Genomic DNA, 17357 nt, shown 5'->3' with positions numbered 1-17357 from the left:
GTGGAGACTCAAGGGGTTCTGAATTTAAATTAACTTCCTGAGCAAAAATAAATTAAAACTATCTAGCTCAAATTTTTCTTCATTCCATCCTGCAATTATAAGGAACTTTATCAAAACCACCATGTATAGAATAAGCAGTCCTTAAAGAAATTCACAAAATCATTGCTGTACCTTTATTTCAAATAAGAGTGAGTTGGATTTTATACTTCAGCAAATAAGAATATATTAATACATTTAGCCCAAAGACCAGGTCTTCTTATTTTTGTATTAAAAATATATTTTTTTCTGTGTATTTTCCATCTAATTAAAGAACAGACATTAATTAATGCATAATCGCCATCTATTAGTCAAATCAGAAACAATGCACACCAAATACTATAATGCATCTTGCCCTTTTATTGTGCTGTATAATAGACAAAGAGAAGTACAGAATAATCAGTCTGGTACAACCATAAAGTTGCAGTGTCACTCTGATCCCTTTGGGAGTCAGACAACATCCACTTAATTCCACCTTTATATTGTTACAAGCTGCATATATCAAAACTCATCTGTGAGCAACCATATTTCTAAATGAAAACATGAACAAAAAACCCCAGTTTTTGTAACAGGACTTTGCAAGGCTCTTTAGGGTACCAGCAGAATAAGCATGCACAATATCAATACCAAACCATAGACGTGCTGCCCCCTGAAAGGGGAGCTGAGCTGAACCTGAAAATTCACAGGTTCAGTGCTGGGACTCCATCTCCTGCAAAAAGCTGTCTCAAAAGCTGTGCATTACTTTGGCCCAAATATAAGTGGGAGTAAGGAGCCAAAGGCTGGTATTTTGCAAGGAAGCTGTGTTAATCCTACTGCTTTCTTTGTACAATAAAACTTGGTCTATGAGGAAAACCTCTGCTGCTCAGTTGCCCGGTGCCACAGTGCAGTGTGATGCTACCAGAAGGGAGCTGTTGCTGTGTCATGCTGCTTCTCTTGTACACAAAACAGGTCCCAAGGACCTCTAAAGGGGTTTGCTGGGATACTGCAAAGGACAAAGGGGATTTCTTATTTGAAATGCAGGTGCAACAGAGGTTTTCCTTGCTGAGAACCACACACCTTTCAAACAACTTTGGTGAAATACATGGCAACATGCTCCTTTGTGTTACTGAGTACGATTGCACATGAAATAGTGAGTTGGCAGTGGGTCAAAGTTCCCTATTTCCCTGTGTTTGATGTTGCAGACAAATGGGAGAGAAGCAGTTTGGAAACATTCAGATAGCTTCCATTCAAACTTACTGAGCTGGCTGAGAGCAAAATATCAAAACTGCCAGCCACCTGTGAAAAGACAGATATACTGAAAAGAAGTAGTAAAATGACTTTGAAAACTACTTTTTTTTGGTCATCCTGCTCCAATATGCTTGTTTGTATAAAAGTTTCGAGCTTGTACATAGATGCTCAAGCTGATATATAGATCTCTGCTTTGGGAATGATGGGGTCATTTTCTGTTCTGCTTCCCAAAATAAAGGAAAAATTCAAACAATGAGAAAGGATTTGCTAGTCTCTTTTAAAGAGTAACAAGGCACAATCTTATTGTCTACTACTACTAAACTGTTTAAATTGTTTTGTTGTCCCTTGTCTCCCACTGCAGCAGGAATACAAATAACATCAGCACTGTAACCCACCCTGATGGAGTGCAGAGTCCATGAAAGAGCTAAGAACCATTTTGATAGAATTTAAGTATTTCCCAAAATACAGTTTGCAAGAGACTCCTGAGCAGGCAGGCATTATGTAGGCTTTCTGCCAAAACTCTATGTAGAGGCCACATTTGAGTGGTTCAATCCAGCATGTGATTTGCTTAATGAAAGACACTTCTCCAGAAGATTTTGGCAGACACAGTCAGTTCAACTGCCAGGCAGTATTCATGTGATTACAAATGTTACTGATCACATTAGATACCTAATAAATCTGTCCAAAAAGATCACAGCTACTGTGTGGCTCTGAAGAAATCAAAATTGTGAGACAGATTACTGTGTTTGCTATGCACTGGACTATTGATACAATTGGAGAACAAATCCCTTCCTCGGACTGCCAAGCAGTCAGTGATAACTATTAATTTCTATATAATGCCAAGTCTGATTGTTTGTAAATGTTTATCGATACATCATGGCAAAGTAGCTTCCTTTTCATGCTATTCTTCTATAAATACATAAAAAAAATTTGACTTCACTGACTTTCACTGATCTATGGCAATTCACATAAGCCAAGAGGTTGGCCTGAGAGTCCAAGGACAATTTTTGGCATGAAATAACCAAAAAGCAGGATGCTATCCTTCCATAAAACCCAAAAGCAAGACTTTGGCACTGTTTCTTCTCTTGGCATTTCAGCAGATGCAATATCAGATAGACTTATGACAAACCACAACAAAGCAAAAATAATCCGAGCTATACCTGTTTTGATAAAAATGCTTTTCCTTATGTGGGACACAACTTGCACTCTGTATCTTCCTGTAATTTACTGAACAGCATTTTAAAAATGAATATATGTCCATTGGTCAAATCCCAGTGCTCATTTCAGTGTATTGCATGAAAGCAATCACACAGGCCTCTCTTTTCTGCTCTCAGGAGGAGGGTTTCTGTCTGAAAAAAAAAAAAAAAAAACCCAAACAAAAACCCATTAAATCAAAGAACGGAATATATCGTTTTAAAAGATAATATAATTGATTAGATCTAATCCCTCTGCACAGCAGTAGCCAAAGTGCTCTGCTGAGTGAAAAATCATAGTAGTTAGTACTGGTTTTCATCCAGAAAAAGTGATGAAATAAGTATATTCAGAACTGAGACGCAGGGAGAGTATTTTTATAGTTTGAATGTTTTCATTTTCATGGTTAACTTCTAGGGAGTAAGCTGTCAAAATTATTAAAGTGTCCTTTATAAGCACTGCGACAGATTCCACTTTCAACTGCACTGCTCTGAATTCCTTCGTGGTGATTGATGGCTTCCTGTTGACGATGCCTTCAGTTCTGTATCATTTAATTGCACCAGGCAGCAAGTGCTGAAGAGCCAGTTGTGCTCTCAGTGTAACTGAGAGCTGTTTCTCTAGAACAACTCTGAGTTGAATCCAGCTGTCAGTCTAACCCTGTTGTCTGAAACTCATAATCTTTCAAGGCAGATATAATTCTGAGTGTGTGGTTCCTATTTCAATCTGAGTTAAATTACTGACAGTTGCTTTATTATCAGTACTCAAGCAAAACCTTAAAAACCATTCCCAATATACATAATTTAAAATTACTTGCTCTTGTATTTGGAGCTCCTTAGTGGAAAAGCATTTCCAAGCTTTTTTTCCTCTGTATACGGGGGGAAAAATAATTTTAGATCTTTAAAGATATTCAAGTATCATTTATTTAATTGTGATCAAATAACTTAAATATTTTGTGGATTCTTGTCACATTTTTGGAGAAAAAAAGGCTGAATCTTTTGCATGGCACCATTCAGAAGCCAATTTCTCAAGAGACTCAAGATTGTTGGTGCAAGGAATTCACATCAGCAAGTGCAATTGTGACTGAAGAGAAACTTCTTCCTGAGCATATCTTGTGGTTTTCACCCTGTGGTCCCTCAAGCAGTTTGCAAACTGGCTTTGAAGAGTTTCTTGAGGGGAGAAAAAATGAATTTAGTGGGCTGAAATTCACTGTGAATGAGTTTCTAATGCAAAAACCCATTAGAGGTTGAAACCACTTGTTAAGAAATTATCTCAAAGCTCTGTGAAATAACAAGGTCTTCAGCCTGCTGGTGCTCCTCTGTCCGGGTACCTCCTGACACATTAGACACAGCAAAGGGCTAATTAACCAAGGTGTTTCCCAAAGGAGAAGCTGGGCACCCCTGTGTGGCTCCTGCTCCCCTCCTGCCGGGCTGGGGCAGCAGTCCCCCTGTCCCCCAGCAGTGCCCACTCTCTGTCATTCACTTCTCTTCTCAGACTGCCAGCTTGTGCAGGACAGGCTGTTTCAGAATGGGTTTCCCTCCCCCCCAGCCCTATATCCTCCTCATCTCAAACTTTTGACATCCACCTTTGCATTAAAGAGGGCTTGTTCACATTCCTTGCCTGCTTTCACTTATCAGCTTAGTGAAACAGCAGGCGCTGCTCAGCACTGCTCCCCGTTTGCACAATGAAATCGTGGATGAGTGAATGCTCCCATTGTTGGGAGCCCAGGAGAAATCATATAATCATCTGAACATCAAACAGGCTTATTGGATTTCACAGTAATGCCAACAAGCTGCCATTGCTACCACAAACTCCGCCTGGGCGTCACTCAGGACTATTTACGGGCAGGAAGAGCAGCTCTGGGAGCACTCAATTGGAAAGTAAAAGACTGTGAAAGAGAGATACCAATTACAAAAATTAATTGTGGCCTTGATGGCATTGGCTTAGAAAGTCCCTGATATGCAGGAGTAATCCTGCATGGGGCTTGCCCTTGTAGCAACAATTTCCAAGACTCAGGAATAATTCAGCAAAGATATTTTTGTTTTAAACTTGAGAAATTATAGCTGAGCCAAGCAACAGCAGTGGAATAAGGATATGGAAGCTCTACCTGTCAGAGTATAGAAAGCCACAGTGTGCCATTTATAGGACCTTGGTTGCTGTATTTCACTTTAGTATCTCTGCATCTCTCAATAATTTCTGTTTAACCAAAGCATCTCTGATAGAAAGCCCTTTGGAGTATCAATCCAAAGCCTGGGAAAGGTGTACAGTAATACAGCCTTTATTTACTAGTAGTGTTAAGTTCAATTGTCCAAGGATGGGTGATCTTACAAACAACTAGTTCTGTTTGGTTTTGTGATGCAGTGCTCCTATGCCCCTTGCTCTGTAACACTGGGAGCTGTCTCAGGCAGTGCCTTGACTTGCCAGGCCTGTCCAGGTCCTCCCAGAAACAGAAATTCATCTTGTGGCACCCTGGCACCAGCTCCTCCCCTTATATTCTGCCTCACCTCACCACAGCGCAGCTCTCTGGTGGGCTGCACCCTCGGTCCACTCCCCAGATAGAACAGACATCACAGACACATCTGAATAGCTCTGTGGGTGGGACTGAGGAATTGTGCTGCTTCCATTGCATTCAAAAAAATCCTTAACTTCCCAGTTGGGAAGTTAACTATCCTGTTGGCAGTATAAGAACCAGCACAGCTGCAATTGCACCTGGTCTTGACATATCATGTGTAAGTACAAAACATTTCAGCTGACCCTAATCCAAACAAGTGGAACTCTGCTATGCACAAGAAGTGCCCAGCACAGCTGCTGGAGGTAAAGCCCCTCTACTGACACTTTACCACTTAAGAGTTATTTATTACTACTCAAGTGCATGGGAAACTTTTGGAATGCAACCCACACTCAGAACTTGGTCCTAATCAGGTTGCTATTGATAGCTCAAGAAAGCTGAAGTCACTCCAAGTTTATTGTGTAGGGCCTGACACGGTTGCCCAAGGTCACAAGAAAACAAAGGCAAAGCTATATAATTGCCTTATGGTTTGAGACACATCATTGATTTATGTCCCTTTGGCTGGCTTTGCTGGGAATGACAATTTGAGCTGAGTGTGACTGTAGAGGAGCAAGGAGCCCTCTCACCTGCCAAGAGGGATGGTCCTGCTCAAAGGAAGGAGAGGCAGGACAAGACATGCATGGAGGGGCTTTATTAGAGGAGAGAGACCTCCTGCCTCCTGCAAACTTCAGCAGCAGAACCACTGTGGTAAATCCTACCCCAGCCAGTTTGCACATATTTACAAACCCACACTTGTATGAATTACTAAAATGGGGGCATTTAACACACCCTCATTTTGCTCACTGAGACCTCTGGAGACTGTGAAGTGGCACAATCCCCTGTGTGCTGTGACAAACGCATGAAAAAATGTGCTTCTCCCTTTTCTGCACAGCATCAATCCATGAGCAGGGGGTGTGTGTGCGCTCCCCTTTCCTCTGCCAGCCCTGCCTGCCACCTTCCCTCTCTCCTGCTCAGCGAATGGTCAGCACACAGCTTGGGAGCAGTGGTGTGAGGCACAGAACAAATTATCTGTCTTGTCTGCCTCTCCTGTGTACGTTTTCTTTGCTTCTCCCTTTGGCGCAGGGACTGTCTGAGGTGATTCCTTGGGCTGTTATGCAAGAAGTCAGACTAGGTGATCATTCCCGAACCTCTGCAGACTGTGAAAAAAAATAACCTGCGCTCGGTATAAACCTGTTTGCTGGGATGGGAGTGAGTCAGCGGGGATGTCAGGCCTGCTGCGGGCAGGCAGGCGAGCCGGGAGATGGAGGGAAGGGAGAGCATTCCCACAGAACACGTACCCGCGTGTCCAGGCCGCGCGCCGTCCTCTTCAGGTCCTGCAAGGCCCTCTGCATGAACTCGAACGCGTGGCAGTCAACGCAGGGCCGGCCTGAGGGGACAGCCAGGGGGACAGCGCTGTCACAGCGGCACATTTAGCGTTTGCCAGCACACGGGAGCAGTGTGCAGCTTGCCAGGACACACTCCAACTCCTACCAGGCACCACAGCTGCATGTGTGCACAGCCAGGGCTGCCCGTATCTGTCTCTGTGCACATGCCAGAGGATCAGCCAAAACCACCAGGAGCGCTTTGCTCTGTGTGCTGCTCTGAACGTGGCCCACGCTTGACTCTGCCTGCTGCTTCAGCCCCCAGCCTCTCCCCTTCCCACTGAAATCCTTACCCCTCCTCAGACATGGGTTAATTCTCAACAGACACACTGGAAATAGCAGTCTGCAGTGGCTCAGCATCCAGACAGGCAGGTCTGTTTTCACAGGAGCTCTTACAGAGCAGCTTGGCAAGGGACAATGCCAGATCTGTATTTGCTTCCTTTCACCTGCTGCTGTATTTTTTCTCTGCCAGGAATGCAAAGCATCCCACTGGCTCTGCAGCTGCTGCCACTGTATGTGCACGGAGAGGCAGGGCAGGGAAAAACCAGAGAGTGGAGGAGGAGGGGAATTGACAACTAAAATGGCTCACTTCTGATCCTGGGCATTTCTGCTCTGCCAGGATTCACCCTGCACCAGTCTCTGACAGTTTGAAGATAATGGTGTGTGAGTTTTCAGAAGAAGAAATTGCAGACCCTGGAGGAGATGCCGGGAGAATGGGGAAAGATGACATTTCTTACTGATCACAGAGCTCCCATGGTTGGGGGAGTGCTGAAATCCTTGTCCTCATGCAACCACCTGTGCTGCTCTAGCAAAGAAAAGAGGGTGCAGAGCTGCTGCTGAGATGGCTGGGGAGCTGCCTGGAGCCAGGGACCTGCTGAGCAGCCCTGCAGCACCCACCTGTGCCTGGCACTCTGCTGCCAGCACTGCCTTCGGAGCTGTACCTGGAGGAGGGACCAGCCAGAGTGCTTGTCAGCCCTCAGCAAGCTCTGAGGGGTTTTATCTATTCAGGAGGAGTTTTTCTCCCACCTGTCCTTCTCCATCTCCCCTCCATGCAAGTGACATCTCAGGGAGACCTGGGGATCAAGAGAGGGATTTAATTCCCAGGCTGTGAGGAGATGCAAAGTCTCAACCTCCATCAGAACAGCATTGCTCACAAAGACTCTGCCTCTCCAGGCACAAGAGTAGTGGCAGGATGGTTTTGAGGACTCTTAAAGATGCTCAACCTCCTCCTGCTTTCAGTATTGCAGTAATTTAATTGTTTCCACTTCAGAGCGTGAAACAGAGCCCTTAGAAAGAACCTGCATGCTCAGACTGCTGTCAGCAAATCCATCATTCGCTCGGTGTCATGCTCTGCTCCCTCCCCTGGCTCTGGTTTGCCCTGGCTCCACCTCGGGGAGGTGCTGCATGCCCTGAAGTGCTGACAAGCACCAAAATGTTCTCAAAATCAGAACCTGGAGGAGAAAAAAAAATTAGGTGATAAATTAATGTCTCCTGCTTCTGCAGTGGGGAGAAAGCACTTTTGAGGAGAGCCATGTGTAATCTGTCACTGATTGCCGTGTCTTCCCAGGGCTTTGTGAAAGCTGTGATGGGATGGTTGGGTGGGATCATTCACTGGTATTTATGACAGCCAAGTGCTCCTGTGTGGACAGGGAGGTCCTAGTGGAATGGCATGACCATGCCAAGTGGTTATTTCACTTCTGCCAGTCCTGGGAGAGCAGCTGCCCTGGTATTAAAGCATCTTCTACAGCAGAAGGGTGGTGGCACAGAGGACAGCTGCCTGTGCAGCTCTGGGTGTCCTGAATCAGCACCTGCAAAGCTCCTAACACAGCACTGCCCTCCAAAGTCAGAGTGCACATGCAGCCAGTTTCACCACGTAACAGCCTATTCAATCTTTAATGTAATTTCTTGGGCTGTGCTCCGTGGTGGAGGATCCTTCTCTGGGTGTGTGGGTCAGGTCAGCATCCCTGCCTGCTGGGAGCCTGTAGCCAACGGGAGACACTTGAGGAAGACACAAGAGTAAGTGTCTAGCAATGTTCTTCTAGCCTGCCAGGGGCCTGGAGGATATCCTGTGTCTGGTTGGGGTTTCTACATCTGATAAGCCCTCCATGAATTTTTCTCACATTAATTTGCACTGTTGCTTCCTGAATCCATGAAAACTTTTGTCATCTGCAACATCCTGTGGCAATGAGTTCCACAGCTCAGCTATTCACTGAGTGAACAAAATACCATTCCTGTCTGCTCTGAAGTTGACATTGCTGCTTTCCTTTCCTGCCTCTAATTTTTGCAGTGGAAGAGACAGTTATTAAATAATCACCAACTTTGTCCCACTTATGACTTTGATGTTCTCCATCACTCTCTGCTTCGGTCTGCTTTCCAGAATGAAGAGCTGAGCTGCTAAGCTAACTTATCTAGATGGATTTGATCTCTCTTTATGCCCACAATATTTTCAGCAAAGGTGCCCATGGACATTTCCCCAACAGAAATATGTCTAAACATCTCTTTTGCCAAAAAATCTAAATATGTGTTATTGCCAATAGGAGCAATCCCACTGTGGTTTCTGTCCTTGGCTATGGCATCTCACACTTCCACTTGCTCACAGCAGGAGTGACAATGCAGCTTCTCCATCAGCTGGATCACTGACTTTTCCCCCAGAGCAGATTCTGAATGCCCAAATTCTGGGGCCAGGACAAGAAACAGTGCAAGAAGAGGAGACCAGCTTATGGAGAGGAGAAGGGAAGAGGCAGCACAGGCTTACATCAGCTTAAAGCAGTCATGAAACCAAATCTTAAGTCACGTAACAGCAAAGTATAGCAGAGTGCTATTAATTCCTTGCTGACAGCTGGAAACAGACTATCATTCATTGGCAGAATTAACAGGTCTGTGGATTAACATAATGAGAATTACCAAGAGTCAGCTATAACTCTTTAAATGGGTCCTGCCAGCACAAAGACTGTATGTGTCTTTGTGTTTTGAGAGAAGTGGGGGAAGAGAAAAAATATGTTTCCTGGCTTCATCTTGGTGAAGAACTGGGACTGAAAGTACTGTGTAAATCTAATTTACTTTCCCTTGCATACACTTGGTGTTTATTCTTTGTATTTCATGCACCTTGCCTAGTGAAAACAGGCTGACCAGCTTCTGGTCGTCACATCCCATATTTTAGCTTTCACAGTGATCTGGGCTATAAATGCAATGGGAGGTTGGGGAAATAACTTTTTTTTTTTTTCTAGTGGTTTGTAGAGAATTTAAAGAAAATACTCTGTGAGTATTAGTAGCACCACTTCAAACTTGAACAGTCTTTTGCATATGCTAAGTGCTGTGAATAAAGTATAAGGACACAATTAATCACTGCTAATTAGAATGATGCATAAAGAGCTGTGCCTGGCTGTGTGACTGGCAGGGAGCAGGGGATGGTGTCTGAGCCAGATCTCAGTGCCTCACACAGGACAGGATCCCTCTGCACTGCTAAAGAGATCTGTGACTCACTCTCATGCTCCTCTCCTGTGACTTCTGCACCTCCCACACGGTACAGAGCATTGCTGCCACTGTCCTGCTCATGATGCTGATGAACTTGACTCTGAGCAACCTGATCAAGTTGAAGATGTCCCTGCCCATGGCAGGGGGTTGGACTAGATGAGCTCTAAAGGGCTCTTCCCATCTTTCTATGTTTTTATAATTCTGTGAGACTTGGGTCAGAAATCCTGGCCAAGAGTTTTGTTCTACAGCTCAAATGGGAGTTTTCACTACACAAGTAGAACAAGAAACCCCTGTATACATTTTCCCAAATGTGTCGACTTGCATGTGCTGGCACAGATACACAAAGAGTACGTACAATTTATTTTCTAAGCCTGATTTTCTCTTTGAGGAGATAAAATGGACTACTCATCGCAAAACCTGTTAGAATTAATGAATTCCTAGGAAACAGACACACAAAATAGCAGTGAAATCTGGTTTAGAACTGACCAAAACTTAGCCCTAATAATAAAAAAAAAAAATAGAAGAAGAAGGAAATTCAACATCTAAGTTCCATTAGTTCCATCTAATGGAATTAATTGAGAATAAAATGCAGTGACAAAATAAGACCTCATATTAAATATTTTGATAGTCATATAAAAAGATAGCTGTGATACAAAGTAAGCATGACTAAGAACTAGAGATTTGTTTTTATGCAATTATCTTTCTTAGTTGTTTTTTTTTTTTTTCCCTGAGGACATTTTATGTTTCTAATGAGTGGCTATTTCCCACTTGCTGTCACCAAAACACCCTGAGAACATTGACTCCATCCTCTAATAACTTTGAACTATTGTCTCATTTTGGAGCTGAGAAAGTTTAGAGACTTACTCAAAATGACAGAGGAAGCTCATATGGAGCTGTGATCCAAATTCAAGAGCTCCCAGCTCTGTGGTGTACTCAATCCAGTCTGTCGGGTTTTTTTATTTTTAGGTTTGCAGGATTTCAGAAATTTATGTTTGCTTTCCAAATGTACTGTTTGAGTAAACAATCCCTGTGTTGATTTGTAGCAGCTACCAGAAAGCTGAACTTGACCTATTGTTCCAACCAAATACTAAAATAAGCAAGATGCAATGCCCCAGCAGAAATACACAGACATTTTCTCCTAACAATACTCAGACTAGTAAGGACATCATAAGTATTGTGGCAAATCTGTGTTTATCAATTAAAATTATCTATTGAAATGAAACTCTCAAGAAGCAGATCTAAAAGACCTACAAACAAAGAGCATGAGCACGAGTTCAAATGAAAATTAGGAGTATGCAGTTAGCATTTTTTTCCCTAAATAACTACTAATCTTCTGCTTGCACGCTGTTCCTGTGGCGTTGTTCTCACGTGCTTTGCTGACATGGCACAAACCCATCATTAATCCAGGCTCCCCCAGAGCAGAGTGCCCATGTGGCTGCTGGGGACAGCGGAGGAGGGCAGGCAGGACAGGGAGCAGCAGGTACCTACTTTCTGCAGGGATGGCACTCCCGGGGTCCTGGCCAGCGCCCACGAGCCTCGCGCTGAGCAGGCTGAGCGCCGAGAGGAGCAGCATTGCCACGCGCGCCTCGCTCCAGGATGGCAGCGCCATTGCTCTCGTCAACAATTCCAGCTGTCTTCCCTGCCTGCAACGAGGAGAAGCAGTGAAAAATCAGCAGTTTGCTCCCTGCACGCTCCTCACAAAGAAGTGGAGGGGATGTGATAAGCCCAGGCCCTGTGCACACACAGCCCACTCGCACGCACCGCTGCCGGACACGCCTGGATGCGCCCCAAGAACCAACTCACCCCTACCTGATCCTTGTCCTCACTGTGTGCCAGACCCTTGGAGCAGCTGTAGGGAGCAGGGAGGGCTCCAGCAGCCCCTGCGAGCATGCGCCCCTCCAGCATCCCCCCTTCCCTGATTGGGGTCATTGCCATGGAGATTTGCTATAGCAACGCTGAAAAATTGGAGCTGCCAAGTGGAGAAGAAGATTTAAAGGGACCACGGTGTGATGGATGGTCACTGCTGCGCTCCTCCTCTGCTCCCAAAGGACATGCCCTCTCCTTGGCAGACACTGGCTGCTGCCACCCACGTAAGAGAGTTTTGGGCAATTTTTCTGTTTGCTGCTGTTATGCCTGAAGGGACTGTGCTGAAATACACAGCTCTCATCCCTTGCTTTAGCTGTAACTCACTTAAAGTGAGATTTTATTCTGTGAGGCATCAAATGAGAGAAAAACTCAGAAGTTTGCTTGGATAAATGAAGTTGCAGGGCCTGCTGATGGTACCCTGTATTTTGAGGAAGAATCCATTATGGTCTTTGTTTAACTACAATGAAAATGAGGCCTTGGGGACAACAGCACCCCTGGCACATGGACCAACCACGAAAACAGATCCTGCACAGCATCACATTAGGGTAACCATGATAAGAGCCCAGCCAAAACCTACACACTGCAAAAGTTTAAGGATGCTGTCTTCAAGCTCAACTTTTGAGCTGGGATCTTTGTTTATTTGTTTATTTCTTTATTTATTTATTGTGTCCTGACAAAGTAAAAGCAGGAAGCTTCCTGGACAATTATTCTGTGTAAGCACCAAGCATTCAGACAGGGGAGGTGATACCTTTTGGAAAAGAGAAAGAGGTTCTCTAACACCTACCAGCTTGCCCCAGAGCCCGATTAAAGGCTCATTTTGCAATGTAACTGTTCAATTCATGGTTTTGTTGCTCTCACAGAAGGACTCTCCATCTCCTCTCACCAAGGAGAGGCTCCAGCCTTCCTGGCTTTTACAGAATGGCCACCCTGCCAAGCTGTGGAAGGATCAGTCTCTCAGACACAGATATAGTTTATCCTTGACTTTCTTCAGCCCTAGAGACTCTCACCAGCACTGCCCTCTGCTTCTATTTCACTTGTTCCTGTGACTTCTTCAGAATCACCTCTTACAGCCCTGCCTTCAATGCTTGTCTTTTTGGATCAGGTTAGTTTAAAAACCCTCTCTAAGGACTTTCTGGCAAAGTGGACATGCTCTCTTGCAAGGGGGCAGCCCAGAATTATGGAAGTAATTCCCACAAGAATGACACACTGGCAAATTTTTAACCCACAGTGCAACTGAAACTCAAATTCCTTTGTGTGGAAGGTCCAGAAAAAGGTCTCAGCCACTGGGATCTTCATCAGGTCAGTCCAGGCACACATATGCACCAAAATGTCTCCACTGGCTTTATGAGAAGCTGACTCCTAATCCAAGCTCTGCTGCTGGATGCCTGGAGTGAAGCTGTGTGAGATGGACCAGTTTTACATTGTTTGTCTCATCCCAGGCCTCCCAGGCCTGTTAAAGGAGCAGCTCCACAAGAGCCAGGGCATAAACAAACATTATAGAGCTTGACTGTGCACTCATCTAGAGCTGGTCACACTGTCTAGCCACGATCTTCAGTTTCAAATAACATCAAATGGAAATTCTGGCACAAAATCCAAACCCTCACACTTGCATTCACCCTGGTATATGAGTTTCTTGCCAGTACCCTAATTATGGTCCCATAGCTATAACCTACTTTTCATACATGAGTTTCAAGAAAGGGACAGAAAGGAATTACCTACAGGTGCAATAACCTTTGATGAGGTAGAAAGCAATGTTTGTTCTAATATTTTTTTCAAGCTATCAATGTAGTCTTTTCTAAAATTATAACTACTGTGATATCTGCAGTAGGGCATTCTGTATCCACCACCTAAAGGGGTACAAGGAGAGTAAAATAAGGAAGACAAAACCCAAAGGAAGAGTTTCTTCTCTGTTCAGCAGAAGAGGAAAGTTAATCGAGTTAATGCCTTGAAAAGTGGTACAGAGCTAAGCATCCCTTCTATCTACCAACGGACATAAGGCAAGCTAGCTAGCATCACAGAACTAATACCAGTGAAAATGTTTTAGGGAAAAACATTTAGCAGAAATTTACTTTGTTTACTGATGCTTGTTGGTTTGTGATAGTCACTTTTCTGTGTTTTGATCTGCCTGGAGCTCTCTTTACTCAGGGCTATCACTAGACCTACCACAGGAGATTGAAAGAAGAACCTACAACAACCACCATTGGCAATTACTGCTGAGAGCTCAGGGAAGATGTGACTTATACCAGACTTGGAAAAGGATAAGTGCAGTGGCTTTGTTTAAAATGAGGAAGAGAACTGGAAAACTACACACAAGCCAATTTACTATCCACCCTTAAGAATGTTTCTGAAGCAATAATCCCACCAACATTTTGTAAGTGTTTGAAAAACAAGAACTGGAATTGCAAATAAGAGCTATTTGTCAAGAATCAAGTCAAACTAGTTTGGTATCCTTTTGTGATGGGTAACAGGCCTTGCAGATAAGGAAAGCCAAATTTAAACAATTTCAGGGCTGTTTCACACAGCATTGTCAGAAGCAAACGAAAGAAAACCTCTGAGGCCAGCAAAATTGGCTGGATCACTGCTGGGAGTTAGCAGTGGGTCACTGTCCCCATGGGAAGATGTATCACATCAGGACTGCAAGGGCTCAGTTCAGGGGTTACTCAGCATTTCATTAAACAACTGGATAATTAATAAGCAAAGTGGTTATTACAGATGTAACATCAGCCTGGAGGTTATAAGCAAGGCTGGGGAAGAGGACTAGAATTCTAAACCAGGCAGACAAGCTAGTAAAAAGGGTCTAAAAATCAAATGAACTTTTTTAAAAATGAGAACAAGGTGCTACACTTCATCAGGATTGTATGATGTGTAATACAATATATACAAAAATACAATTATACTGGGACATACAAAAAACAAGAGCAAGAGCTTAGGCTGACTTCAGCACAAGGCCTGAGCTGCAGTGCTGGGTCTGGTTTGGCCACTGCAGTACCAGGAACCATCAGAGACACCAACAGCAGCAGAAATAACCACATTTAAATGTCATCCAGGAAGCACAACTAAAGCCCCTGGAAAACCTCATAATATTGAGGATGGCACTGGGATGGATTTCCTGCAGAAGACAGGGGAATATTTAAGCCTGCAGGTATAAATTAGACATCACTTGGGAATAGCATTGGGATAGTGGCCCTGCATAAAGACAAGGGAAGAACTGAGAAATTTTTTACTGATACCTTTCCCTTTCCCTTCTCTCCTAATTCTGTGATTAAGAATAATTTTGTTCCCCAGGCAGTCACTCCAGCTCTCTGTGTTGTAATTCCAGCACAAACACAGATACCCCTGAGAGAAATTCATTGCCCTTGTGCAGCATCTGAAATTCAGACTAATTATTTCTCCTTCCTCAGTTATCAGAGCAAAGGAAATGTTTTTTCTCATTTAAACAAGTATGAAGTCAGAACATTCCCATTCTGGGATGGGTCACTGATAAGGCAATTCAGAGACATTTGGCTGCAGGGCAGCTGGCAGGGCCCACAGTTTCTTAATCTGCCTTTAAACAAGTAAATCACAACCTTGCCAATAAATTGAGAGGTGAGAGGCTGGTGCACTATTTGACATTTTAGCTCATAAACAGAATAAATTATATTGTCTTTTTTTTCTGACAGCCTTCTCAGGCCTGAGAAGGACTGAAAATAAAATTACCTTATACTTAACTTTTCCATCATGCTATGAGATAATGATTCACCTTTGCTTGATGGCTCAGGATTTTCCTTAAACACCAAGTCAGGGGTTTGGCAAGGGGAAAAATCTCCCTCGTGAAACGATCAATTTGTTCTTGGTATCATTGCTTGGCAAGTTCCCTATCTTAGAGCTTCCTGGAAAACCCTTCAAAAGTCTGACCACAAGCTGAAGCTTGGTCAGACTGCAATGAGACACTGAAGTTGTCCCAACAAAGTCCATGTGACACTGCCAAACGGGGATGTGGCTGCAAACAGGGAGTGTGATGGAAATTTAGCACTAAGATCCTCCAGTGTGGGAATAAGTCCACTCCAAGAGGCCTCTTTCACCACAGTGTAAGATGTGGGAAAGCAGCCAGGCTTGATCAGCTCTCCAAAAATCAATTAGAGCCAAGCGTGACAAGCATCTTTAAACACTTTCAAAAGGTTAGAACAGTTTCAGCTATGCACAAGGGGTTGTGTCATGCTGTTGTGAAATTAAGGTCAGTACCAACTTTTGGTTCCAAGAAAAAGTAAGAACCACTGGCCAAATACCAAATTTCCTAGCTTATTTGTGAGATTTCCACTGGACTGCTGGAAATCCAGCAGGCATCAGTGTGCTGGACATGGGATCAATTTACAGCATAGGCAAGGGCTGTGTGCTCTGAATGCCACCAGGGATGAAGCTGAAGTATTTGCCTTACTATTGCCAATCTTATCCATGTCTAAGAAGACATAGGCATGCCATTATTTACTTGCTTGAGTTGTGTGTAAAAATCCTTCATTGAATTTATGTGTTTGGGAAGAAGCTGCTGGTTGATATTTTAAGCGCTGGGATTTGGGCAGGTTATTCCATAGCTACCAAAACTGGAGTGCCTAAAGACTGGCAGCTCTCTGCACAGCCTGTCTGTGCTTACAGAAAGGGCAGGTGGGGAGGGTTCATTATAGTTTAGGAAAGCTATTGACTTCCTAGGATGTGGTACAACCTTCCATGTGTAAAATTGTACATAAAACAAATGTGCAGCATACCGGCTGTCAAAAGGCATTTAAACATTGTTCAGGTCCTGCTTTGGTGCAAGCCCAAATTGTGGAATTGTGTATTAGTTATATTTAGTGCTGTTGGCTGAAACCCGACACGGTTCACAGGCTGCATGCTGTGTTACAGTGCATATATAGTCCAGGATGAATGCAAGAGCTGCTTAGGCAAGAAGCCTTGTGTAACAAATTTAGTGCATGGATGAAGTTCTGCTCTTTAACCAAGGAAAAAAAATAGCCCACAATGCCCAGAACTTTAGGAGACAGTTTTAGAACTGCAGGTGGCCTCCATGAAAGCCTGGACTTCAGGCAGTCACAAACATTGGTAACTCTGAGCTTTGTCCTGAAGTTTGTGTCTCTCCACAGACCCCATATTAAACTCAAATTTCCAGGTGAAACTGCACGCTCATCTTTATAGGTTGCAGTCAAAAATTAATAGATACAACCTCACTAAACCTGTGGACTTTAAAACCTGCTGGAATTGATGCTAAGGAAGATGTTAAGTTTCATCTGGTTCAGTGCAGGAGCCACACAAAATAACAGATTTTGCTAGCCATAGTTGCCTAAATCAACTTAACAAAAGTTAGTGCAGATTAGTATTAAAGGCTACTTTCTGCTAGCAGATCTGTCCATTAATTTGGACAAGATGAAACTCTCTTATAAAGAAACGTTCCTACACTTTCTATTTTGTAGAAAACTCTCATAGATTAATATCCTTATATAGATCAAAATGTCATGTTAAAAGCACTTTTAGCACTTAAATCTAGATAGTTGCTGTGTTTTTCTCTTTAACAATTCACATGGGTCCCTAACTGCACAAAAATCCCTGTGATGGGATTCCTTAATTTGTCTCTCTGTGTTGTCCACATTTTCTGCCTTAGTTGCTTTTGC

At 43.7% G+C, this 17357-nt stretch overlaps 1 protein-coding gene across 3 annotated transcripts; it reads right to left on the bottom strand.

The window, feature by feature from the left end:
* Nucleotides 1-373: 373 nt before the first annotated feature.
* On the bottom strand, nt 374-11823 carry LOC101233722 (NELL2-interacting cell ontogeny regulator 1). Of its 3 annotated transcripts, none has more exons than XM_030270580.4 (4): nt 11665-11823; nt 11344-11498; nt 6298-6386; nt 374-2612 (listed from the first exon to the last, which is right to left on the bottom strand). In XM_030270580.4, exons 2-4 carry the CDS (start codon nt 11462-11464, stop codon nt 2547-2549), a joined length of 276 nt encoding a protein of 91 aa, XP_030126440.3. In that variant the 5' UTR covers nt 11465-11498; nt 11665-11823; the 3' UTR covers nt 374-2546. The 3 variants fall into 3 exon arrangements, with proteins under 3 accessions (XP_030126440.3, XP_041571570.1, XP_072784037.1); XM_041715636.2 differs by having other exon boundaries at nt 374-2608; XM_072927936.1 differs by having other exon boundaries at nt 2579-3620.
* Nucleotides 11824-17357: the final 5534 nt, after the last annotated feature.

The sequence above is a fragment of the Taeniopygia guttata genome, chromosome 4 (genome assembly GCF_048771995.1).
Source record: "Taeniopygia guttata chromosome 4, bTaeGut7.mat, whole genome shotgun sequence".
Classification (NCBI taxonomy): Eukaryota; Metazoa; Chordata; class Aves; order Passeriformes; family Estrildidae; genus Taeniopygia; species Taeniopygia guttata.
Note: the sequence above shows the minus strand (reverse complement) of the source record. Positions and strands in the feature narration are given on the sequence as shown.